The sequence below is a fragment of the Bufo bufo genome, chromosome 2 (assembly GCF_905171765.1).
Source record: "Bufo bufo chromosome 2, aBufBuf1.1, whole genome shotgun sequence".
NCBI classification, from domain to species: Eukaryota; Metazoa; Chordata; class Amphibia; order Anura; family Bufonidae; genus Bufo; species Bufo bufo.
In genome coordinates, this window is record NC_053390.1 from 738,585,008 (window position 1) to 738,612,596 (window position 27,589).

The 27,589-nt window shown below is 43.4% G+C and overlaps 1 protein-coding gene across 2 annotated transcripts in view; it reads right to left on the reverse strand.

Annotated features, from left to right (window-relative positions):
* Positions 1–12,201: 12,201 nt before the first annotated feature.
* The window catches only part of NSUN7 (NOP2/Sun RNA methyltransferase family member 7), a 76,567-nt gene continuing 61,179 nt past the window's right edge, over positions 12,202–27,589 (reverse strand). Inside the window, exons 8-12 of one of the 2 annotated variants that reach the window (XM_040420555.1) lie at positions 22,274–22,417; positions 18,426–18,527; positions 18,215–18,332; positions 14,202–14,325; positions 12,202–12,970 (exon numbers count right to left, since the gene is read on the reverse strand). In XM_040420555.1, coding sequence (XP_040276489.1) covers positions 12,389–12,970; positions 14,202–14,325; positions 18,215–18,332; positions 18,426–18,527; positions 22,274–22,417 — 1,070 coding nt within the window. In that variant the 3' untranslated portion in view covers positions 12,202–12,388. Of the gene's footprint in view, positions 12,974–14,201; positions 14,326–18,214; positions 18,333–18,425; positions 18,528–22,273; positions 22,418–27,589 lie in introns of both variants that reach the window. The other variant, XM_040420554.1, reaches the window with a different exon arrangement.

Consider the following 27,589-nt stretch of genomic DNA (forward strand, 5'->3'; position numbering starts at 1 on the left):
ATCTTGTTGGTCTGGAACCAAGATGTTGCACGTTTACTGGTGTGTTTGGGGTCGTTGTCTTGTTGGAACACCCATTTCAAGGGCATTTCCTCTTCAGCATAAGGCAGCATGACCTCTTCAGTATTCTGATGTATTCAAACTGATCCATGATCCCTGGTATGCGATAAATAGGCCCAACGCTGTAGTATGAGAAACATCCCCATATCATGATGCTTGCGCCACCATGCTTCTCTGTCTTCACAGTGTACTGTGGCTTGAATTCAGTGTTTGGGGGTCGTCCGCCAAACTGTCTCCGGCCACTAGACCCAAAAAGAACAATCTTACTTTCATCAGTCCACAAACTGTCTCTTTAGGCCGGTCAATGTGCTCTTTGGCAAATTGTAACCTCTTCAGAACATGTCTTTTTTTCAACAGTGGGACTTTGCGGGGGCTTCTTGCAGATAGCTTGGCTTCACATAGACGTCTTCTAATTGGAACAGTACTCACAGGTAACTTTAGACCTTCTTTAATCTTCCTGGAGCTGATTGTTGAGTCCTTGCCATTTTGGCTATTCTTCTATCCATTCGAATGGTAGTTTTTCGCTTTCTTCCACGTCTTTCAGGTTTTGGTTGCCATTTTAACATCTTACGGACATCTGATGTCCCGGTACTTAAGGACACAGGGCGTACCTGCACACCCTGTGTATTTCCGATCACCGCCACGCGGCGGGCGGTGATCGGAACTGGGTGCCTGCTGAAATCAATCAGCAGGCACCCTGGGTCAATGCCGAGGGGGGTCCTGTGACCCCCCGTATCGGCGATCGCTGCGGATTAACCCCTTCTATGCCGCTACCGCGGCATTGAAGGGGTTTGTGTTTGAGGAAGCCCGAGTCCCCGCACTGCTGTGGCTGGGACTCGATGTCTCAGAAGGCAGCCCAATGCCGTGCAGAGGCTGCCCAATAACTTGCACGGCATCGGGAACTGCCTTCTATGGGAGCCGAGGAGATCCAGCCTCAGGCTGGGTCTCCTAGGCAACCTGTTTGTGTACTACTCACTGTAGTACACGAACAGGCAATGCATTACAATACAAATGTATTGTAATGCTTTGCAGAGGGGATCAGAAATAAAGTAAAGAAAAAAAATCAAAAAAAAAAAAAGTTTTTAATAAAATAAAATTTGTAAAGTAAAAAAAAGAAAAAAAATGCCCCTTTCCCCTTATTTTATAATAAAAAAAACAGAAACAAAACCAAAACACACATATTAGGTATCGCCGCGTCCGTAATGACCGGCTCTATAAATATATCACATGATCCACCCTGTCCGATAAATACCATAAAAAAATTAAAATAAAAACGGTGTAAAAAAAAGCCATTTTTGTCAACTTGCATCACAAAAAGTGCAACACAAAGTGATCAAAAAGGCGTATGCCCCCCAAAATAGTACCAATCTAACAGTCACCTCAGCCCGCAAAAAATGAGCCCCTACCTAAGCCAATCACCCAAAAAAAATAAAAAATATGGCTCAGAATATGGAGACACTAAAACATCTTTTTTTTTGTTTCAAAAATGCTGGTATTGTGTAAAACTTAAGTAAATAAAAAAAGTATACATATTAGGTATCGCTGTGTCTGTAACAACCTGCTCTATAAAAATAGCACATGACCTAACACCTCAGGTAAACATCATTTAAAAAAAAAATTTAAAACGCTGTAAAAAAAGCCATTTTTTGTCACCTTACATCACAAAAAGTGTAATAGCAAGCGATGAAAAAGTCATACGTACCCCAAAATAGTGCCAATCAAACCGTCATCTCATCCCGCAAAAATCATACCCTGCCCAAGATAATTGCCCAAAAACTGTAAAAACTATGGCTATCAGTCTATGGAGACACTAAAACATGATTTTTTTTTTGTTTCAAAAATGAAATCATTGTGCAAAACTTACATAAATAAAAAAAAAAGTAGACATATTAGGTTTCGCCGCGTCCATAAGAACCTGCTCTATAAAAATATCACATAAACTAACCCCTCAGGTGAATACAGTAAAAAAAAAAAAAATGGTGTAAAAAAAGCAATTTTTTTGTCACCTTACATCACAAAAAGTGTAATAGTAAGCAATCAAAAAGTCATACGCACCCAAAAATAGTGCCAGTCATCTCATCCCGAAAAAAATTAGCCCCTACACAAGACAGTCGCCCAAGTGTCACGTCCGTGACAACCTGTTCTATAAAAATACCATATGATCTAACTTGTCAGATGAAAGTTGTAAATAACAAAAAATAAAAACGCTGCCAAAACAGCTATTTCTTGTTACCTTGCCTCACAAAAAGTGTAATATAGAGTAACCAAAAATTATATGTACCCTAAAATAGTACCAACAAAACTGCCACCCTTTCCCGTAGTTTCCAAAATGGGGTCACTTTTTTGGAGTTTCTACTCTAGGGGTGCATCAGGGGGGCTTCAAATGGGACATGGTGTCAAAAAGCCAGTCCAGCAAAATCTGCCTTACAAAAACCGTATGGCATTCCTTTCCTTCTGTGCCCTGCCGTGTGCCCGTACACTAGTTTACTACCACATATGGGGTGTTTCTGTAAACTACAGAATCAGGGTCATAAATATTGAGTTTTGTTTGGCTGTTAACCCTTGCTTTGTAACTCGAAAAAATGGATTCAAATGGAAAATCTGACAAAAAAGTGACATTTTCTCTCTATTTTCCATTAATTCTTGTGGAACACCTAAAGGGTTAACAAAGTTTGTAAAAATCTGTTTTGAATACCTTGAGGGGTGTAGTTTGTAAAATGGGGTCATTTTTGGGTGGTTTCTATTATGTAAGCCTCACAAAGTGACTTCAGACCTGAACTGGTCCTGAAAAAGTGGGTTTTAGAAATTTTCTGAAAAATTTCAAGATTTGCTTCTAAACTTCTAAGCCTTGTAACATCCCCAAAAAATAAAATGGCATTCCGAAAATGATCCAAACATGAAGTAGACATATGGGGAGTGTAAAATAATAAGGTATTACTATCTATTATCTAATGGAGGTATTACTATCTATTAAAAAAGTGGAGAAATTGAAATTTTCAAATTTTTCAAAATTTGTGGTAAATTTGGTATTTTTTTATAAATAAAAATGAATTTTTTTGACTCCATTTTACCAGTGTCATGAGGTAAAATATGTGACGAAGAGGGTTTAAATCATTTGCTATCACTTTAGCTGAGCAGCCTATCATTTTCTGCACTTCTTTATATGTTTTCCCCTCTCCAATCAACTTTTTAATCAAGGTGTGCTGTTCTTCTGAACAATGTCTGGAACGACCCATTTTCCTCAGAATTTCAGAGAGAAATGCACCGTAACCAGCATGTACAACATTTGGTGCCTTCCTTCCTTAAATAAGGGCAATAATTGCCACCTGTTTTTCAAAGAATGAATGACCTCAATCATTGAACTCCACACTATATTTTTTTGAACATTCCCCTTTCAATAAGTGATTGAATTACAGAGAATCAGCAGCATGCATTTCATGACTGTTAGGTCTCTTGGGTTTCTATTACTCTACTACACCTGCTAGTAAATTATTTGCCATGTAGAATTATCATTTCTACCAAAAAAAGTGATTGATCAGGTTAGTGATGTCTTACCGCTATTATTTTGAACACAACTGTAGGTACTAACTGCTGCCATCAAGTCCTAAATGAGTAAATTTTTTAAACAAAAAAAGTCTCACTTTCATCATCTGTAATTTGTTCTATGGTCTATAGTGAATTAAATATGGGTCTATGAGATTTGCAGATTTTTGGATTCTGGTTAAATCTACATTTATTTACATTTTACACAGCATCCCAACTTAATTGGAATTGTAAAATGTGTTGGGCACTCTTCTTAGTGTATACCTCTGATGCACCCAAATGCACCCTATCACACAGAGAGCTCTGTGGATGACAATAATATTGTGCTGATAGTACGCAGAGCACATTCAGCCCTCTGATGTACAGTAGATGGTTGGACAGCATGTGATACTTAATGGTAATCACCCCGTGCTGTGCTTCTGACATTTCTGGTGTGCAAGGAACACTCTGAGAGAGCTTGAGATTTGGGTTATTAGCTAGCAGTAATTCGCTGCTGATTGCCTGCATGCCTGGAGGACAGTTCTAATGAGACCAATAAATTAAACAGGCTAGAATTGTTCACACTGACTATCAACTAATTATGTTTCATTCTTATTATCAGCCTTGAAAAACAGAAGTAAAAATAAAATCATTCATTACTTTTGAATCATTCGACAAAGTAAAAAATAGAAGTCACATTATTTATATGATATGTTGCCTCTAAGAGTGGAGATAAAACCAAGTAGGCGGTAGCCGGGAGGGTTCTTCCAATTCATTTTAAAACCTTTATTTTTCTTCTTGTCTGAGAGCACCAAACAATACATAAGAGATCCAGTGGAAGGAGACCGCACTAGTTTTTAAGACCCCCCCCCAGTATTATAGCAAGCAAGGGCTGGGCGAACAGGATGTCTGTGAGGGCCTCTTCAGCCAATAAGTGAAGAGCAGGAAGTGATGTCATGGGGTGTGTAATTTTCATAAAGTACAGCCATTTTGTTATGTTATGTGGGATTTTAAGGAACTATAGTACATAGGGCACCTTAGAAACTTGCATTTGAGGGACGCAGAGCGAAAATCAGCCTTGGTAGCCTAAATGACTATCAGTGCCATTTTACTAATTTAATATTCAGATTTGCCTTTATGAGTTCCTTCTTCTCAGTCAGCCAGTAGTGACTAAAGAAAAAATCAACAAGGGTTTGTGCACAGGGTGATATTACTGATCCATGTTGCTCATATCTATAATGCAGGGCCCACAGCCTACTATGGGCCCATATGAAGATATATAGGGTTTCTTGAATTTCCAGCGAATGCTGTATTAACAGAAGAATTCTCCTCTAGAAGTATTTCTCCTAGGAAAGAATAGACACACATGTAATTACTCCCTTTACACAGAGAATGCTATCAATCACTGATAACTCCTCTCATGTGAACAACTATCAGTTACTGACAGCTATCTCTGTATACACACTTACACAGAGAATGCTATCAATCACTAATAACACCTCCACTGTGTACAACTATCAGTGACTGACAGCTATTTCTCTATACACATTTACACAGAGAAAGCTATTATTCACTGATAACACCTGCCCCATGTACAACTATCAGTGACTGACAGCTATGTCTGTATACACAGTTACACAGAGAATGCTATCAATCACTGATAACTCCTCCCTCCATGTACAGCCATCAGTGACTGACAGCTATCTCTGTATACACACTTAGGGCTCATGCACACAACCGTTGGGTGTTTTGCAGTCCACAAAACACAGATACCGGCTACGTGCATTCCACATTTTATGGAACGGAAGGGCCTGCCCGAAATAGAACAGTACAATCCTTGTCTGTAAATGCGGACAATAATTGGAACAGGTTCTATTTTTTTGTGGAACGGCCATGCAGATATATGGACACGGAATGCACACTGGGTATTACTCCTAGGAAAGAATAGAGTGCCACATTGACACACATGTAATACACCCTTTACACAGAGAATGCTTCAATCACTGATAACACCTCCCCCATGTACAACTATAAGTGACTGACAGCTATCTATGTAAACAAACTTACACAGAGAATGCTATCAATCACTGATACCACCTCCTCCGTATACAACTATCAGTGACTGACAGCTATCTCTGTATACACACTTACACAGAGAATGCCATAAATCACTGATAACACCTCCCCATGTACAGCTATCAGTGACTGGCAGCTATATATGTATACACACTTACACGGAGAATGCTATCAAATCTCTGATAACACCTCCCCTGTGTACAGATATCAGTGACTGACAGCTATCTCTGTATACACACTTAGGGCTGTATTACTCCAACAGATTATTTGACAGATTTTCTGACCAACCATTGGTCAGAGGGCCAATTACACACAGATCTTTTGTTATACACACCAACTATTCATCTGATTGGACAGAAATTAGTCAATCTGTTGATGTAATGCAGCCCTTACAGAGAAAATACTTTCAATCCCTGATTATCCAAATGCCCTGTCTTGAGTTCAGAAAGAGCATAGATATAAATGTATAAATTAAAAGTGTTTTTGAATCTTTTCCCTCAGAACTATATATCAATCTGCTCAGCTCCTCTATAACATGCTGTCTGCAGACTGCACTGCATTTCATGGGTGACAGGTCCTCTTTAATGCAAACTCCTTGTTCCCCGATAAAATAATAAAATCACTTCCCACGCACCCCTTCCACCAGCTCCGATCCAGTGTTCCAGCTCCTCCCTCTCCCAGGGCAGCATCCCAATGACTATTTTGGTTTCAGCTGTAATGTTCCATATACCACTGCATCTAATCACTGGGGAGAGTCGAGAGAGATAGCTGCTGGACGAATGATCATTCAACCGAGCAGCTATTGAATGTGTATGGTCACCTTGACAGTGGCCTTTTATATTAGATAGCTATCTGCAGACTGCTTTTTCTCTCAGCTTCCCCCCTTACTAATTCTTGTTCAGGCCAGACGACAACGATCACTCCTAACCCCACCATACACATACCCAATTGGCTTGGCCGAGCATTGCATGTGTCCTGAACAGGAAGAAATATGAAACTTGCTGACGACTCCTCTGGCAGAGACTTTTCTCCCAGAGAACAAATGGATTGGGAGGTTAAAATCCAAGTGCCCCATCCTTATCTTCCCCTGTGGGGGAAAGTCACGAGGCCCCAAACGCATTAGTCACCCAATGCAGCCAAAATATGCAGGTTCAACTGACATTTATCTAATGTGAATGGCCAGCTTTAGTTTTCATCACCTCCATCAGGAGATGATATCAGGCTGTTGAGTCAAACAGACTATAATTTACAAACGTAAAGAGCTAAGGTGGATTTACACAGTGCAATAAAATCGGGCAGATTATGGGGGAGCAAATGTTCTTGTGAACGCTCATTACCAACAAACTGCCAATGAGCAGCTGATCATCCGATGAACGAGCAAAATTCTTGCTTGATTGGGTGATCCTGTCGTTCGTGCAGGCACCTAAAAAAAAATTTCTGGCAGCAGATCGTGCTGTCTAAACAATGCAGCTGTATGAGGACAAGTGATTGCAAAGGCGACCGCTACGTCATCATACTGTGGAGGCAGTGGCGCACCTACAGGGGGGGTCCAGCTGGTCTGGACCCCCCCCTGAACAACCAGCCCTGGGCGCGGCCCTGGATGTTATTGCGGCGGCCGCGGCGGTGGTGGTGGTGGGGGGGGCCGAGGGGGCAGTAGGAGTACTAGGAGATGAGCGCTTCCATTGTGAAGCGCTCATCTCCATACTAATCCATCTGTATCGCCGTCCTTAGGACAGCGATACAGATGCTGTGCTGTGCAGCGGCAGGGAGGGAGAGGTGTGTCCCTCCCCTGTTTCTTCTGATAGGCCGCAGGCACTAAAGCCTGCAGCCTATCATGAGGCCGGCTCAGGCGGCGCGATGACGTCATCATCACGCGCCTGAGCCGGGCAGCACACAGCAGGGACACAGGCCGGAAGAGCCTGCATCGCATCGCTGCTGATATGGAGGTAAGTATCAGTGTATTTTTTTTTTGTTTGTTTTTTTTTGGAGGGGGGGAGCTGGCACTATGGGGGGCACTAAAGGGGAGAACGCACTATGGGGCATCCTGGTGGTACTTTTTTTTAGGTGGCCCTTCTTACTGGCACATTATGGGGGGGGGGCACCATGGGGGAGAGGGAGCGACTAGTGGGGGCTCTAAAGGGGCTTTTTTATTTTAGACACATTATGGGGGGCTACTATAGGGGAGTAACGGCACTAGGGGACATCTGGTGGCACTATAGGGCATTATTTGGGGGGCATCCATGGGGGAGAGGAGCACTATGGGGGCTCTAAAGGGGCTTTTTTTTTACACATTATGGGGGCACTATAGGGGAGAACGGCACTATGGGGCATCTGGTGGCACTATAGGGGGCATTATTTGCTGGCACTATGGGGAAGTTGGGGGTTCTAAAGGGGCCTTTTTTTCTTAACGGCACATGGGGCATTATGGCGTCTGGTGGCACTAAGGGGCATTTTTTTACTGGCACATTATGGGAGGCACTATAGGGGAGGGTGGCACTATGGAGGAGTGGAGCACTATTGGGTCATATGGTGGCACTTTGAAGTGGCATTTTTTACTGGCACATTATGGGGCAGCACCATGGGGGAGAGGAGCACTATGGGGGGTCTAAAGGGGCTTTTTTTTTATTGACATATTATGGGGGCAATATAGGGGAGAATGGCACTATGGGGCATCTGGTGGCACTATAGGGGCATTATTTGGGGGCACTAAGGGGAAGTGGGGGCTCTAAAGGGGCCTTTATTCTTATTGGCACATTATGGGGGCATTATGGCATCTGGTGGCACTAAGGGGGCATTTTTTTACTGGCACATTATGGTAGGCACTATAGGGGAGAACGGCACTATGGGGGAGTGGAGCACTATTGGGGCATATGGTGGCACTTAGAAGGGGCATTTTTTACTGGCATATTATGGGGGACACTGGGGAAGGGGGAGAGGAGCACTATGAGGGCATTTACTGGGGCACTATATAGGGGTATTTTATACTGGCATACATTATGGGGACATTAGCTCAACAGCGGGCACTAAGCAGGGGTATTTCATGTACTGTCATATTGTAGGGAGAAATATTAGTACTAGGAGGTATTATGCGGAGCTTTGCTAATACTGGGGGGCTATGAGGAACATGATTACTAGTATGGGCACTATAGGGGCATTATTACTACTAAGTGTGCTCTGGCAGAGAATTATTTCTATTTTGGGGAGCCCTGTTACTTTGGGGGGCACCCTGCCACAGTATCAGCTTAGCACAATAATTTTTGGGGGACATTATCTTTATACTATTAGTGTCTGGGCGCAGTTATTTTTTTAGAGCACTGTGTGCCAATAATTGTTGAAGGGGGCACTATCTGTGTGGTAGTAGTATTTTCAGGGGGACTGTTTCTGCAGTATAGTATTGGGGGCACAGCGGGCACAGTATTGGGGGTGGCAGGAAAGGGTGTTCAGAAGATGATGGAAATGTGGGAAACTAATGTCTGTTTGTTAATCTCTGCAGAGATGGGAGATGGCTGAAAAATCATCATGGCGGTCTGAATGGAGAAGATGAGGAAAGAGAACGTCTACAACAAAGGTGACATCACTGGATGTAAGAGGTATGAGGCGCTATGTAGGAGAGGAGATGCTCCGGCTCCTCCTCCTGCCATTTGCAGAAGGAGGATTCAGAGCTGGGTGAGGACGGTCAAGGGGGGCAGCAGGCCACGGGCGGTGGCAGATGGTGGGGGGAACCACAGGCCTTGAGCAGGATCAGGGAGGAGGAGAGCGGAGGAGCTTCCTGGCTGTAGGCGGCTGTCTATTGTATAATGTGAAGCAGGCAGTGCAGCCAGGACAGAGGCCTCCCCCTCTCTCCGTATGATGTGTAGAGACAGGCCGAAACTATAGAATGTCAGCCTTACAGTGTTTGTTGGGAGTGGCCTATTATATGCAGGAGGGGCTTTTAGTAATGGGTGGGGCCCAAAAATTTGCCACATGTTATTTTCCTGCAGGGGCTTTTAGAATCGCCAATAAAAGAATCAAGCGCAACACCAACCTACACCCCTTCCCTGCATTTTTAAATATAAAGGGGGCTTTGAAAAATTTAATTAGCACAGCGCACGATAACACGCCAACTTTTCTTTGCCTTTCGGACACCCCCTAGAACAAAATTCCTGGGTGCTCCCCTGTGTGGAGGTGATCGCTGCATGTAAATACAGCACTCACCCCCACTGAACAAGCAGCCAACTATATGCTGCTCCTTGTTTTGGTGTAAAAGCGCCTCTAAAGGGAGTCTGTCACCCTCATATGTCCATACACAGCGCTTACATTGTCCTATAGCACACCTATGCATGAATGTAATAGTACCTTTGTCTTTTTTTTTTTTACACTTGCAGAAGCTGGAAAAATATAGTTAAATTCATATGCAAATGACACTCGCAAGTGCCCGGGGGGCGGTGTTTACTGTGGTGGAGCCCAGGCTGCTCTGCCTTTTTTTTATTGTTTCCCCGCCTCTGCCCGCCTTTTCTATTCCCTTTGCGTCATCCTTTGGTGCCTGTGCACGGCCTCACGGGGCCGGGCATGCCCACTGCGATGCCCATTGTGGGCATGGCCTCGCTTTAACCTACTGCGCATTGCGCCAGTGAACACCCCCTTTGCCACTGTTTCACGCCTTTCGCTGGTGCTTGCGCAGTAAAGCGATGCCGTGCCCACAATGGGCATCGCAGTGCGCATGCCCCGGCGAGGCAGTGCGCAGGCACGCGATCTCGGCCGGACCTAAGGATGACGCAAGGGAATAGCAGGGCAGGCATAGGCAGAGGGGAAACAACGAAAAAAGGCAGAGCAGCCTGGGCTCCAACACAGTAAACACCGCCCCTGGGCACTTGCGATACCAGAGATCTGCCAAAACTTGATCCATCAGCAGAAGCAATGACATGAATGGAGTCTACCATGATGGATATCTACTGGAAGCTTTTAAACATTTTTTTCTTGATAAAACCTTTCAGCAAAAGACACAGGGCCCAGCCACTTTAATAAGCCACAAAAGATGAGGACAGAACACTCGTGTGCTGTCGTCATCCATAAGTCCGTTCTGCGGCCCCGCAAAAAATAAATAAATAGGACATGTTCTATTATTGTCCGTTTTGTGGACAAGGATAGGACATTTGTGAAAGAGTGCCAAAAAAATATGGCGGCAGGCTCTCGGCCGGTATCCGTGTTTTGCGGATCGCAAAAACGGCAATGGTCATGTGTGAGCCCTAATGCCTCATTCACACGTCAGTGTTCGGTCAGTGATTTCCATCAGTGATTGCGAGCCAAAACCAGGCGCGGCTCTAAACACAGAACAGGTGCAGATCTTTCCCTTATACTTTCTCTCTGTGGAGGCTCCAATCCTGGTTTTGGCTCACAATCACTGATGGAAAACGTGTGAATGAGGCTTAAATCTGAGGGTTTTTTTGCTTGTTTGTCAGCACATTTACACAAGGTAAGTGCCAGGAATGAACATTCGCAGGAATATTCATTCCCGATAACTGCCTTAATCATTGCCCTCTGTAAAAACTTTGGGTTGGCAACCTGCAGCACATGGCCAGAATGTTCTGCTGGCATGCCGGTTGTTGCCAAATGACGGCAAGACTTTTCAGTCTTGTCGACATTTGTTAGTGCCCTGCCACCGAACTGTACCTTTTAATGAAAAACACATTCAGATGCATCACACACAATGCATCTGCTAGGCCCGTCCCTGACACTTCCCGCCCGAGTAATAGCAGAGAGCATGACTCTGCTACGCTCCTAGCTGCTTGCATACTTTCTGTTGCTGTGCTGCTCCTCCTCAGGACTGTTGGGGGGTTGAAGGGGATGGTGATCATGCATTTGATTGCTAGGGGATGATGGAGAGCAAGCTTTCTGACTACATTGCATGCGGAGGGAACCTGCATATTATTGTAGCGGGGAAACGGTGGCGGGAGGATGGTGAGCCTGAAACGTGATTACTGGGGGGATAGGGGAGGCTGGTTATGATAGGAAACCAGCTTTCTGACTACTTTTGGAGATTTATTTGGAGGGGGGGGGGTGAGTTAAAATGAGAGAGGGCTGCTCTCCCCTACTACTGTCAATAAGTGTATGGTTGGTGTGCAGTGGGGCCGGGGTCTCCCATAATTAAGCTGATTCAGGTGCAGCGACATGCTTTATTTATCCATAGATTTGCCAGAAGGCAATTTTTCTAAAAAAGTTGGGAGCTTCATTAAACCGTGCGTCAGGCAGTGTCACTGAGAATTTTGGGATGTAGCCATTAAATACCTGCTTTACATCACATAGAGTTTCTGTAATATGACTTTCCTGTATGGCATGGCACACTGAGCACTTCAGCTATGATTCTTATTTTGAACTGGCATTCTGTACAAAAAAAAAAGGCTGCTGACCCCTGGTCCAAACCTTAGCACCATTATAGATTGATCTCAATAAAAATTCCTGGATGTTATCAGTGTAAAATCTGGAAAAAATGCTAATCAACAGCATCAATCCACTATTTATCCCAGTCAAACCAATTTTCGAAAAATGTCCACCCCATGGTAATATTGAATGGACTGATAGGAGTAAATGAAGAACGTTGCAAATTCATATTCTCCAAATGAAATGTAATATCATTAGTTAGAAGATACAATACTGGTAACTCGGTAACTCAACGTTAGAAATACAAGTCATTTTAGTAAAAATGAGCAGTGTTACTACTAAACACAACGAAGTACATTAATTACATAAACTCAATTTAATGCCACGGCTTAGGATGACGAACCACAGTGGGAGGTGGAGCCTTTGGCAATGTCGGTATATAAGGGCTTTGTACGGAGATGGTGCTCCTGGTTCCTGCATGCCAGCGCTGATGGTAATAGTGGACTGGACTCCGGATTTTGACAGCAGGTGGAGTCATGTATAAAGGAACCATTACTGGCGGCAACATAATATGGACTGGCTTCAGCACAATCTTATCTTCAGGTTTTGGCCTGACAATGGTTGGTTGTCTTTCTAACATTTTGGAGATGGCAGCGTGGCCATTTGTAGTTTTCACTGTTGCACTGTTTGGAGGAATTGCTCCAAGCTTTGTTGGTTTTCTCATTAAAGAACTATTCTTTGGCTCTTGTTGTATTCTTGGGCTGATCACATTGTTTTCCCTGTTCAGAAACTCGTTGATTTTTGCTTGAGTTACTGATGGGCCATGAGAACTTTTATGTGTTGCTTTGGACCTCTTCTTCTCCCTTCTTGAAGATTTGGGAACTTCAATACCATCAAGAAGTCCCTTAGAAGCAGCTCGAGCCAGAACATCTTTAGCAGAGAAAGATTCTGATGGATCCTTCTAAGACAAAAAAAAAGAAATTCTCGTCATACCACTGTAATAGTTCGAGACAATGTTGCCTACAATATGGAGATCATTTTCAAACTTGCTCTGATTGGATGCCATGGGTAGCATACCATAAAAAATGGAGCACCTCCATTGAGTTTTATGGAAGCAGGCTAGTCGTTGCATCTGCGCATTCACATTATGTAGTTGCGCTCAGTAGCAAAATGGGATCTATCTAAACAATATACAATGCATTCACGAAGTCTTCAGACCATTCATTTTTTTTACTTTTTGTTATGTTATGGCCTTGTGCTAAATTTAAAAAAAATGAAAGGGCATATGCAGATTTGTACTCATAAAACTGGCTGACCTGTTGCATGTGCACTTGGCAGCTGTTAGTCCCATGCAAATGAGCCTCTAGGAGCAACAGTGGCAACTGCCATGCCTTCTGCTCTTTGGTTGACAGGGCCAGGCAGTGTAAACATGATCACGCCAGCCTGACCCTGTCAATAAAGTGCTGAGGGTGTGGCAGTTGCAGAGAGAGCTATGTGTTGCTCCTAGAGGCTCATTTGCATATATTAATACTTCATCTTTCTCACAAATGCGGGCACATATGAACATGGGATCAACACAGATGTCTTTAGCTGCCAGGGCCACATGCAACAGGTCAGCCAGTTTCTTAGGTACAAATCTGCTGACAGAGAACCTTTAATATTTTTCTCCATCATTCGGGACTCATTACCCTATAATGAGAAAGTGAAAACAAAATGTTCTTAACCTTTGCAAATTTATTAAAAAGGAAAAACTTACATTTTGCATTGACACAAGTATTCATATCAGAGCAAAAACCAAGCCAGGAGGAGGAAAGAACTGCCTGTAGAGATCAGAGACAGGTGTGGACGGTGGGGGAAGCTTATTTTTATTTTACCACATTTCAAAAAGTGAAAAGATCTAGAGACTTTCTGAATGCATTGCATACAAATGAATTGCTGATCATGTAATGGATTGGGATGGTTTGTCAGAATGGGAACAGCTCTTCACTCTGACTTATAATAGGGGGGCCCTAAGTTGTTCCTGTCTTCATGAAACAACCCCTTTAACTAATTCCAATTGATCTTTAATTCTCCTCTGAACATTCCCTGGATTAAAGAACATTTTTATTGCATGGTGAAGTTAAACTATTTGTATAGCCATTTCCTGTATGTGAACATTCAATAAGTATATTTGCATTTTGTTAACTTACCTCCCTTGTTAGGACTGCAAGAAAACAACCATTGGAAATTTGTGATGGCTCCATTTTAAAAAAGTTCTCGGAGGCTGATTCAACTTCTTTTGAAGAGCAAAGTGGTATAAGAGGAGGGCTAATCCTGGAACATATTAGGGATCATGAATGGATGAAATGGAGCATTTGCAGCAAAGAAACACAACAGAGGTGATGGGTGTCAAACAGACTGGTGAAAAGGCGAAATGTGGTGCCACATATAGACTTACTTCTAAAGCCATGGGAGGAAAGCTACAAGGCAAAATATATGTGCCACTAAAAAACAATACACTTGTGTTACCATCTTCTGTATTACTTTTCATGTTTTCTAAAATCCATGAGAGACCTTCATCTAATATAACCTACTTCCTTACTGTACAAGGGCTAGTTCTAGTAGCATAGGGGGGTCATTTATTAGTCTCTACATAACTTTGGCCACCGCCAGTCTAAATCTACTCCAGCTTTCTTGCTGGCATAGATTTAGAACATTTTCAATGCCTAAAACAGGTGTAGAAAATGATAAATGAGATTGGCCTACCGGTCCGCCCCCTTGTCCGTCTATGTCACGCCTCCTTTTTTAGACCTGGTGTGAGCGGGGAATAGTCGCAGATTGCAGCACAAATAGCCTTTGTGCCGCAATGTGTAACAAATATACGCCAGCCTGTTATCCTGCAAGTTAATCCAGAGGAAGGCAAAAAACCTTGTGAGGTAGAAGTCAATTTTCCTCATTTTAGGGGAAAAAATTCCTTCTCGACTCCCTGGATCAAAGTACAGTCTCTAGTAGCTATATCCTGTAATATTATTACACTCCAGAAATACATCCAGGCCCCTCTTGAACTCTTTTAGTGAACTCGCCATCACCACCTCCTCAGGCAGAGAGTTCCATAGTCTCACTGCTCTTACCGTAAAGAATCCTCTTCTATGTTTGTGTACAAACCTTCTTTCCTCCAGACGCAGAGGATGTCCCCTCGTCACAGTCCTGGGGATAAATAGATGATGGGAGAGATCTCTGTACTGACCCCTGATATATTTATACATAGTAATTAGATCTCCCCTCAGTCGTCTATTTTCTAAAGTGAATAACCCTAATGTTGATAATCTTTCAGGGTACTGTAGTTGCCCCATTCCAGTTATTACTTTAATTGCCCTCCTCTGAAGCCTCTCCAGCTCTGCTATGTCTGTCTTTTTCTGTGGCTTTATTTTCTATGTCTTTTCTGTGTACTGCCTAAAAACTATACTGAAGGCTTCTTCGCCATCTAACTGCCTCACATTAACATCACAGTAACCAGCTATTAGACATCTATGCACCACTATGTAACATATAAAGAGAATAAAAATAATAATAAATACATTTTTTATTGAAAGGCAGAATACATGTTGCTAAAACCAATAATAAAAAAAAGCTGGATTCGAGAAATGAAGCACAGCAAAAATTGGATAGGGACCCCTCCCCCTACATAACCAGGCAGTGTCAAATATTATCCACATCCACCAAACGATGAATATTGTATATAAAACAATAAAACTATGTAATAATAATGTTTAACCAATCATGAATTAATAAAAACCCATGTACTGTGTTGGCAGCACAGTTATACACAGGCCTATTATCAGGAACGAGCGCTCCTAGTAGTTCGCTCCTGAAGTGTAGATTCGCCTTTAGAGGTGGGTAAGTTAATGATGGCTCTGTTGTAGTGTCAGAGGCCTAGATAAGGCAGGAGAACAACGCCGTACAGACAGATACGTTTCTGTCTCCAATATGACAACATAAAACAGAACAAACTTCTCTTAATGTAATTAACAGAACATCAACCAAAGTTTTATCTGCCAGTTAAAATCAGATAGTAGCACATATCCTTTTTTTCTAATCTGTTTTTTTTTTATGACTGTAGATTTTTTTATTTTATTTCCTGAACACGATCATGGGGCGGCCATCTTGACTGAGCTGCTCTTAACAGCATTTACAAAGTACACTGCTCAAAAAAATAAAGGGAACACAAAAATAACACATCCTAGATCTGAATTAATTAAATATTCTTCTGAAATACTTTGTTCTTTACATAGTTGAATGTGCTGACAACAAAATCACACAAAAAAAAAAAAATGGGAATCAAATTTTTCAACGCATGGAGGTCTGGATTTGGAGTCACACTCAAAATTAAAGTGGAAAAACACACTACAGGCTGATCCAACTTTGATGTAATGTCCCTAAAACAAGTCAAAATGAGGCTCAGTAGTGTGTGTGTGGCCTCCACGTGCCTGTGCATGCTCCTGATGAGGTGGCGGACGGTCTCCTGAGGGATCTCCTCCCAGACCTGGACTAAAGCATCTGCCAACTCCTGGACAGTCTGTGGTGCAACGTGACGTTGGTGGATAGAGCGAGACATGATGTCCCAGATGTGCTCAATTGGATTCAGGTCTGGGGAACGGGCGGGCCAGTCCATAGCATCAATGCCTTCGTCTTGCAGGAACTGCTGACACACTCCAGCCACATGAGGTCTAGCATTGTCTTGCATTAGGAGGAACCCAGGGCCAACCGCACCAGCATATGGTCTCACAAGGGGTCTGAGGATCTCATCTCGGTACCTAATGGCAGTCAGGCTACCTCTGGCGAGCACATGGAGGGCTGTGCGGCCCTCCAAAGAAATGCCACCCTACACCATTACTGACCCAATGCCAAACCGGTCATGCTGGAGGATGTTGCAGGCAGCAGAACGTTCTCCACGGCGTCTCCAGACTCTGTCACGTCTGTCACATGTGCTCAGTGTGAACCTGCTTTCATCTGTGAAGAGCACAGGGCGCCAGTGGCGAATTTGCCAATCTTGGTGTTCTCTGACAAATGCCAAACGTCCTGCACGGTGTTGGGCTGTAAGCACCACCCCCACCTGTGGACGTCGGGCCCTCATATCACCCTCATGGAGTCTGTTTCTGACCGTTTGAGCAGACACATGCACATTTGTGGCCTGCTGGAGGTCATTTTGCAGGGCTCTGGCAGTGCTCCTCCTGTTCTTCCTTGCACAAAGGCGGACGTAGCGGTCCTGCTGCTGGGTTGTTGCCCTCCTACGGCCTCCTCCACGTCTCCTGATGTACTGGCCTATCTCCTGGTAGCGCCTCCATGCTCTGGACACTACGCTGACAGACACAGCAAACCTTCTTGCCACAGCTCGCATTGATGTGCCATCCTGGATAAGCTGCACTACCTGAGCCACTTGTGTGGGTTGTAGACTCCGTCTCATGCTACCACTAGAGTGAAAGCACCGCCAGCATTCAAAAGTGACCAAAACATCAGCCAGGAAGCATAGGAACTGAGAAGTGGTCTGTGGTCACCACCTGCAGAACCACTCCTTTATTGGGGGTGTCTTGCTAATTGCCTATAATTTCCACCTGTTGTCTATCCCATTTGCACAACAGCATGTGAAATTGATTGTCACTCAGTGTTGCTTCCTAAGTGGACAGTTTGATTTCACAGAAGTGTGATTGACTTGGAGTTACATTGTGTTGTTTAAGTGTTCCCTTTATTTTTTTGAGCAGTGTATTAAAATATTGCTTTACGGCAGCCCCATGGGCCATAGACACAATGGTCTGGAGGGGACCTCACTGACTTCTATGGGAGTGTTCCCTAGACATGCTCTGTGACCTGTGCAGAGGTCATTGTACAAGGACAGAATAGATAATCTCTGAGAATCACCTATTGTGAATGGTGGATCCTGTCTTATCTATACACAGAGGTGATATCATTACAGGCAGGATTAGAATGACAGATAAGGTAACTACAGTAAAGAGATTTGTACAAACCATGAAGTGCCACCAATTTTATACATAGGGGCCAGTGCCAAAAATATAAAAAGTGACATGAAAAATGAAAAATAACATAAAAAATTATTTAAAAATGTTAAACATAAAAAAGTGATTTTTCATTTTCCAGTGATATATTCCATTAAAGTTCACAGAATCCTGTTACAGGAGGTTACACAATGTCCGTGCAGAAACCCTACCTGTATGGCTGCCCTTTGATTCCTTCCAATTTCATCTGAAGGGCTTGACTGATCACATTTTCATTTTCTTCAGGATAAATGGAGCAAGTGCAGTATACAATTGCCTGCACTTTACTGACTGAAATCACAGGAAAGCAAGGGATAATGTCATTGGATTGAGCCATGGGTCACGTACTGTCCTTTAGTAACATTGGCTTCAAACAGCGCTTACATTTCATGGCGTGGTTGAGCTCCGAGAGCTGATGTTTGGCCAGATCATTGAGCCGGTCAGCAGAGACGTACCCTTGAGAGAGATCCTGGAGCAGAGAAGTGTCTGGATGAGAAAGGTTAGATACAGTCATTAGGGTCATTCATTGGTACAAATAGACAAGAGCCCTTACAGAACAGTATAAAACAAATAGATAGCCTGAGAGATATGACCTTTATATTGTGTTCTATAGGCTGCAGTATTATATTAGTGCTTGTTCTGCTTATCAGGCCATGGACAATATGGGACTGAAAAATGACAATCACTTTGAAGAACTAGAAATGTCCACAGAAAAGTTGTTGCTTCCCCAATCTATTCACCCGGTAATATACAGAAGGCAGTGACAAGGTGAGCGGACAAAAGCTCCTGTCTAAAGGGTTATTCCCATCCCAGCCATTTATGGCTAAGGATACCTGTCTACATGTAGTGGACAGGAAAGAGCTATACTGGGTGCAGTGAATGGGAGTTACAGAAATAGTGTAGCACAGCCAGTTCTGGAATCGCAGACTTTTTTGGCCGCTACACATAGAAGGAATTCCTTTTAAAAAGCAAAGCTTGTTCTTTAAAAGGTGAGGCAGTAAATGTTTCTGCAAAGATGAGGTTTTCCTCCAAGCAGCCTGTGAGCCAGCTTCTGTCATTAGCGTCACAGTTCTCAATGCCGACACCTATAACCTTCAAATAATACATTAACAACAGTGACACTTGCTGGATGTAAGAGTGCACTACACGTAATAGATTGCACCATCTCATCCTCCCAAGTGTATTTTCATTGGGCACATAGTGGGAAATAAACAGCCTCTCAAGGGTTATATTATAATTTTGAGCCATCGCATCTCATATCTCTTCAACTATCATCCTCTTTTTCTTCCTGTCTCCAGCGATCTGTCATATCTGTCTATCTCTCTCTCTCAGATCTATGGTATATCTGTCTCTCATACCTACTGTATGTCTACCTAATCTGTATATCTCTTTCAGATATTTCATATCTATTGAATTATGCATCTCTCTCTCTCTATATATACACACACACACTTGTTTCATATTTATCTATCTGTCACCTATCTTCTATCAATCTATCTATTCATCCATCTGTCTGTCTACCTACTTAACAGCCTGTTTATCTCATTTATTCATCCCTCCCAACTTTCCGTCGTCCGCCTCTGTGTATGTACAGTGCATTAGGAAAGTCTTCAGACCCTTTCGCTTTTTCACATTTTGTTATGTTGCGGCCTTGTGCTAAAATAAAATAAAAAAAATCAAGTTTTCCCCCATCAATGTGCACTCAATACCCCATAATGAGAAAGTGAAAACAGAATTATAGAAATTTGTGCAAATTTATTAAAAAGGAAAAACAAAAATTTCCCATGGACATAAGTATTCTGACCCTTTGCTATGACACTTGAAAGTTAGCCCTAGGGCCTCCCATTTCTTTTGTTCATCCTTGAGATGTTTCTACAACTTGATTGGAGTCCAGCTGTGGTACATTCAATTGATTGGACATAATGTGGAAAGACACATCCCTGTCTATATAATGTCTCACAGCTAACAATACATATCAGAGCAAAAACCAAGCCATGAGGAGGAAAGAACTGCCTGTAGAGCTCAAAGACAGGATTGTGTGGAGGCAGAGATCTGGAGAAGGGTACAGAAACATTTCAGCTGTACTGAAAGTTCCGATGACATCCCAAGACGTTCCCAAGAATGTAAGACGTCTGGGACAACCTGGACTCTTCCTACGGCTGGCTGCCCCACCAAACTAAATGATCGGGGAAAAGGGCCTAGGTAAGAGAGGTGACCAACTAGATGTTCACTCTGGCTGAGCTCCAAAGATCCTGTGCGCAGATGTGAGAAACTTCCAGAAGGTCAACCATCACTGCAGCACTCAACCAATCTGGGCTACATGACAGAGTGACCAGAAATAAACCTCTCATCTGTAAAAGACACATGAAAGTCTGCCTGGGGTTTGCAAAAAGGCACCTTAAGGGCTCTCAGACTGTGAAAAACAAGATTATCTGGTCTGATTAAATCAAGATTGAACTATATGACCTCAATTGTAAGTGTCGTGTCTGGAGGAAGCCAGGCACTGCTCATTATCTGCCCAATACCAACCTTACCGTGAAACACGGAGGTGGCAGCGTCATGCTGTAAGGATGTTTTTCAGCTTTTGGGACAGGCAGACTGGTCAGGGTTGAGGGAAAGCTGAATGGAATAAAGTTTAGAGATATTATTTAATGAAAATTTGATCAAGACTGCCCTGGGCCGAAGGTTCACCTTCCAAGAAGATGTGAAAATCCATGAGTCGCCCAATTAGAGCTCTGACTGGTCCAAAAAATGAATATCTCTGGAGAGACCTGCAAATGGCTGTCTGCTGACGGTCCCCACCCAACCTGACAGAACTTGAGATCTGCAGAGAAGAATGGCAGAAAGTCCCTAAATCCAGGTGTGCAAACATCGTGGCATCATACCCGAGAAGACTGGAGGCTGTAGTCACTGCAAAAGGTGCTTCTACTAAGTGCTAAATAAAGGGTCTAATTACTTATGTCAATGCAAGATTTTAGATTTTCCTTTTCAATAAATGATCAAAAGTTTAAGAACATTCGGTTTTCACTTTGTCATTAAGGGTACTGATTGCAGAATTGTGGGGGGGGGGGAGGTGGAAACAAGAATTTTCTTTTACTTTAGCACAAGGCTGCAACAGAACAAATTGTGAAATGAGTCAAAGGGTATGCAATGCATTGTATAAGGCATAATTTGAGTCGTCTTACATTTACAAATGAAACCAGATGGAGTGATAGGTACCAGGAAATCCCTGCGGTACTTGTCAGGAGTGTTACCAATCAATCAGCAAACCCTGATTCTTACAATACAATCCTGTGCCATGAAGCTCTCAGGAGAGTTTTTGTATTCTGCTCTGCATGTAAAGACTGGGATTATTTATTACACATGCACAAGATTTCGCCTGGAGGGATGAAGCTTTGCTTCCAAAATGCACAGGCACAAAATATTAACAAGTGAAAAATGGTAGGTTCTTTATTTCTAATTAAACATATCCTTCAGACACAATGCATAAACTTGATGCGACTACAGCCTTAGGCTACATGCACACGACAGTTGTCTGTTTTGCGGTCCGGAAAATTGCGGATCCACAAAACACGGATGGCGTCCCTGTGCGTTCCGCAATTTGCGGAACGGCACGGACAGCCATTGATATAACTGCCTATTCTTGTCAGCAAAACGGACAAGAATAGGACAGTTTTTCTTTTTTTTGCGGGGCCACGGAACGGAGCAACGGATGCGGACAGCACACGGAGTGCTTTCTGCATCTTTTGCGGCCCCATTGAAGTGAATGGGTCCGGATCCGAGCCGCAAAAACTGCGGCTCGGATGCGGACCAAAACAACGGCCGTGTGCATGAGGACTTATATAATCATCTGTATAAAGGCTTATGCACACGACTGTTGTTTTGTGGTCCGTAAATTGAGAATTCGCAAAAAATGGATACCGTCCATGTGTATTCTGTATTTTGCGGAACAGAATGGCCGGCACTCTAATAGAACAGTCCTATCCTTGTCCGTAATGCAGACAATAATAGGACATGTTCTATTTTTTTGCAGAACGGCCATGCGGACATACAGAAAAGGAATTGACACATTTCTGTCATTTCAGTTTTTTTCCGTTGAAGTGAATTGTTCCGCATATGGGCTGCAAAAAAAACAAACTGACACGGAAACAAAATACGTTCATGTGCACGAGACTTAAAGCAAACTGCACAAACCATGAACAGATAACATTGTATTTGGTCAAAACAATCACCTCCATGATCATTTAAGATAAACTCCACTGGGTCACTGACGCCTGATCCTGAACACAGAGGCATGAGGAGAATGATTTTTGCCTTCTGCAACCTAGGATTCGTGAGGTCGATGTCGGTGAAACTCTCCTTCAGCATTTTAATATCTAAAAAGTAAAGCATTATGACTAGGATTAAATACTAGCATCACATTAGAATTAATTTATCAAAATCGGCATTTCAACAGTCTTGATCCAATTTGGAGTGAGATGCACCTAATTTATTACGAGGCAAGCCTCTTAATACATTTGGAGCATCTCTGACCCTATGTGCAGCAGAAAGTCAAATCTACGGCAATTATGAGCTGGTCTAGATTTGACCTATAATTTATTCAAGTTTTATATTATAATAAATTTCCCAGGGTGGTGGAGGTCAAGTCCAGGCCATGCCAAGCTTACTTTTCAGAAAAGTGGCATGCATGGAGTAAAAGTATAACAGGCTGAAAAGTTTTGCTTAAAAAAAGCCAGAAAACGGTGTAAAAACAATGATAAATTCCCCCTATTACTAGATTCTGTTTACACATGCGTTTCCCCCATTGCACCAGGGGGGCTTCAGGTATTTTCGATGGCACTGTGCTCTATCGTTTCAACTAAAGGTAGGACACATTCACACTACGGTTGCATTATATATAGAAGTCTTGATACTTTTTCTATACTATTATGAACAATGTGATATCGTAATTGTCTGATTTGTTGATACTAAGCTGCGCAATCAGAAGTTCTGATTCGAGAATATGGTGCACATACTACGTGGCGCACGCCATGTTCTCATCAGTGGCCACATGTAGCAGTGGAGCCAATGGAGAGTGCAGCAGCTGAGGAGGCTGTGGGGAACCGAGGGAGAGTGCTAGGAGGACAAAGCTGTCCCATGTGGCGCCTCCTCTCGCTTAGTTGTTGATTGTGAATGGAGTTTAGACACTACCGTTGTTCATGTGCTGCCTCAGAGAGTCATAGTGCCATAGAGGAAACAGCAGCAGTGAAGCAGAGGACTGGCCTACGACTACAGCCTATGTACAAGTGTCATGGATCTTCACTATGTGTCATGGCCGCACGTCTGTGTCAGTGGAGCCAGGGGAAAGCAAAGGAGCCGAGAAGGCCACAGCGGTGAGAGCCAGGGGTGAGTGCAGGGATCAAGGAGGCTGCAGAGGTGAGAGCCAGGAGAGATCACAGGAATCAAGGAGGCGGTGGGGGGTGAGAGCCAGGGGTGAGTGCAGGGATCAAGGAGGCTGCAGAGGTGAGAGCTAGGAGAGATCACAGGAATCAAGGAGGCGGTGGGGGTGAGAAGAGGGGGAGAGTGCAGGGATCAAGGAGGCTGCAGAGGTGAGAGCCAGGAGAGATCACAGGAATCAAGGAGGCGGTGGGGGGTGAGAGCCAGGGGTGAGTGCAGGGATCAAGGAGGCTGCAGAGGTGAGAGCTAGGAGAGATCACAGGAATCAAGGAGGCGGTGGGGGTGAGAAGAGGGGGAGAGTGCAGGGATCAAGGAGGCTGCAGAGGTGAGAGCCAGGAGAGATCACAGGAATCAAGGAGGCGGTGGGGGGTGAGAGCCAGGGGTGAGTGCAGGGATCAAGGAGGCTGCAGAAGTGAGAGCTAGGAGAGATCACAGGAATCAAGGAGGCGGTGGGGGTGAGAAGAGGGGGTGAGTGCAGGGATCAAGGAGGCTGCAGAGGTGAGAGCTAGGAGAGATCACAGGAATCAAGGAGGCGGTGGGGGTGAGAAGAGGGGGAGAGTGCAGGGATCAAGGAGGCTGCAGAGGTGAGAGCCAGGAGAGATCACAGGAATCAAGGAGGCGGTGGGGGTGAGAAGAGGGGGAGAGTGCAGGGGTGAGAGCTAGGAGAGAGACGGACTTGTGTTTTTGTTTTGTTTGTAAAGTATTGAGTTGGTATCGAGTATTGTGATAATTTACTTGGTATCAAAACTTGGTATCACAACCCTAACTGTAAGCCGTGACAATGACTGAAACAAAACAGACTTTAATATGGCAAAATGGCTTTTTTAGTTTCAAAAGTCATTTATTTGGTTTTTGGCATCAGAAAGTAAATAACTGAGTAAAGCTACTTTCACACTAGCGTTGTTTAAATCCGGCGTTCAATTCCGACACCGGAACTGCCCGCCAGATCCGGAAAAACGTGTGAAAACGGATTACATTTGAATCCTGATCAGGATTTTGATCACAATGAAAAAATGCATTGGAAAAAACGGATCCGCCATTTATGGACTTTAACTTTTTTTTCACATTTTTCGGGTTTAACATGCAAAAGCCGGATCCGGTTTGACTGAACACACGGCGCTGGATCCGGCGTTAATGCAAGTCAATGGGAAAAAGACCGGTTCCGGCGTTCAGTCAAAGTGTTCAGGATTTTTGGCCGGAGGTAAAAATACAGCATGCTACGGTTTTCTGAAAAGCCTGATCAGTCAAAAAGACTGAAGTGAAGACATCCTGATGCATCCTGAACGGATTTCTCTCCATTCAGAATGCATTAGGATAAAACTGATCAGTTCTTTTCCGAATTTGAGCCCCTAGGACGGAACTCAGCGCCGGAAAAGAAAAACGCTAGTGTGAAAGTACATTTGTCATTATATGAAAAAAAAAAAACATGGACAAGAACATAAGTAAAGGAAAAATTCCAATAACATTTCAAAAATGATACAGATAAGTAAACACTGAAGTACAATGGGGATTGCATGTCATCAATCAATTTCCTTGAAAGAGTAGAGTAAAATGACAATGTGACATGGGGGGTGTGCTATAAAGTAATACAGTAGCGGAGATCGGTAGAATGAGAGGAGGATAGCTAGGGCTTCCAGAGCTTCTCAAAGGCTGCGTAAGTGTCAGTATGTATGGCTTTAAGCCGTTTAAATAAAAGTATCTTATTAATTCTATCTAATACAGCCTGAAAACTAAGTGAGGCCGGGCGCCATTTAAAGGCTATATGAATTCTGGCAGCTAAAAGAATACATTGTGATAGCTTAAATATAGCGAACGTTAACCTGGGCGCGGTTTATCCCCTAGGAGGCAAAGAGGTGGGATACAGACACCCCAATATTGCCGAAAATGGTCTATTTTTAAAGTGGTTGTCCTACGAAAAATATTCTACAGTTTTTTCAAACTAGCACCTGGATCTAAATACTTTTGTAATTGCATGTAATTAAAAATTTAGCTACTAAGTTATTCAATTAAATGTATCTGTATAGCGCCACCTGCTGTTTGTTTTGTTTTTTAATTTGTGAGATGGCCGCACATGCTCAGTTTCATCCTTCAACTGCCTCCTGAGCTGTGATAGAGAGAGCATTGACACGCCCCCTTAGCTGCAGAAGAGACACTCTCCTTGAGCTGTCAGCTTAACCCCTTAACGCAAAATGCCGTGCATGTACAGCGGGGGATGCTGTGCCAGAACGCATTCCGCAGTCATGCACGGCGGGCTGATCGGGCAGGTGCAGGAGCTGCGCCTGCCCGATCACTGCAGGGGTCCAGCAGTCCCTGGTAGCCCCTGTCCCTGTTTACAGCGATGCAGGCGGATTAACCCCTTCTATGCCGCGGTCAGCGCTGACCGTGACATAGAAGTGGTTGGCGGCCGGTGAATGAGCGCATCGGGTCCCCGCGCTGCTGTGGCGGGGACCCGATGTGTGGCAAGGCAGACGGATGCCGTGCAGAGGCTGCCCAATGCCTTGTACAGCATGGGGATCTGCCTTCTACGGGGGCCCCAGGCCTGGTCTCCTAGGCAACCTGTTAGTGTATTAGTGTAATCCACCAACAGGCAATGCATTACAATACAGATGTATTGTAATGCATTGCAGAGGGGATCAGATCCCCATAAGTTAAAGTCCCAGAGCGGGACAGAAATAAAGTTTAAAAAAAAAGTGTTTTCAATAAAATAAAATAAAATTCAAGTTGAAAAAAGAAAAAACGCCCCTTTCCCCTGATTTATAATAAAAAAAGAAAAAAAAAGAAAAGAAAAAACATACATCTTAGGTATCGCTGCATCCGTAACGACCGGCTCTATAAATGTATCGCATGATTCACCCCGTCTGATGGATACCATAAAAAATAAAGTAAATAAAAACTGTCAAAAAAAGCTATTTTTGTCACCTTGCATCACTAAAAGTTCAACACTAAGTGATCAAAAAGGAGTATGCTTCCAAAATAGTACACATCTAACCGTCACCTAGAAAGGACAAATCGCCCAAAAAATAAATAAAAAATGCTCTCAGACTATTGAGACACTAAAACATGATATTTTTTTGTTTCAAAAATGATATTAGTGTATAAAACTTAAATAAATCAAAAAAGTATACATATTGGGTATTGCCGCATCCGTAAAAACCTTCTCTATAAAAATAAAATCACATGATTTAACCCCTCAGATGAACACCGTAAAAAATTAAAAATGATGGTGTCAAAAAGCCATCACAAAAACTGTGATAGCAAGCGATCAAAAAGTCCCCCAAAATAGTACCAATCTAACCGTCACCTCATCTAGCAAAAATGGTACCCTACCTAAGACAATCGCCCAAAAAATGAAACTATCGCTCTCAGACTATGGAGACAGTAAAACATGATTTTTTTTGTTTCAAAAATGATAGTGTATAAAACTTAAAGGGGTTGTCCGGGTTCAGACCCAGGCAGCCCCCCTGATGTTAGCATCGGAGCATGTCATGCTCCGATGCTCTCCCTTGCCCTGCGCTAGATCACGCAGGGCAAGGACTCTTTTGTTTACAATAACACACTGCTGGGCAGAAGCTTGCGCCCAGCAGTGTGTACGGTGAGGTCACCAGCTCTGATGGGTGTGCCTTAGCGCTGCCCTAGCTGTTTTACTGGCCGGTGACATCACCAAGCTTCCTGGCAGCCCCATCGAGAGCCCGGTTTGTCACCGGAACTCCTGAAAATGCCTTTGCCCTGCTCAATTTAGCGCAGGGCAAAGGACAGCATCGGAGCATAAACTGCTCCAATGCTCAAGTCAGGGGGGCTGCCTGGGTGAAAATGGAGCTCTGAACCCGGACAACTCCTTTAAATAAAAAAAATAAAAAATAGTATACATATTATGTATCGCCGCGTCCGTAACGACATGCTCTATAAAAATATATCACATGATTTAACTCCTCAGGTGAACACCGTAAATTTTTTTTTATGAAAATGGTGTCAAAAAGCCATTTTGTCACCTTACATCACAAAAAGTGTAAAAGGCAGCGATCAAAAAGTCATACGCACACCAAAATAGTGCCAATTAAACAGTCATCTCAACCTGCAAAAAATGAGCTCCTACATAAGACAGTCGCCCAAAA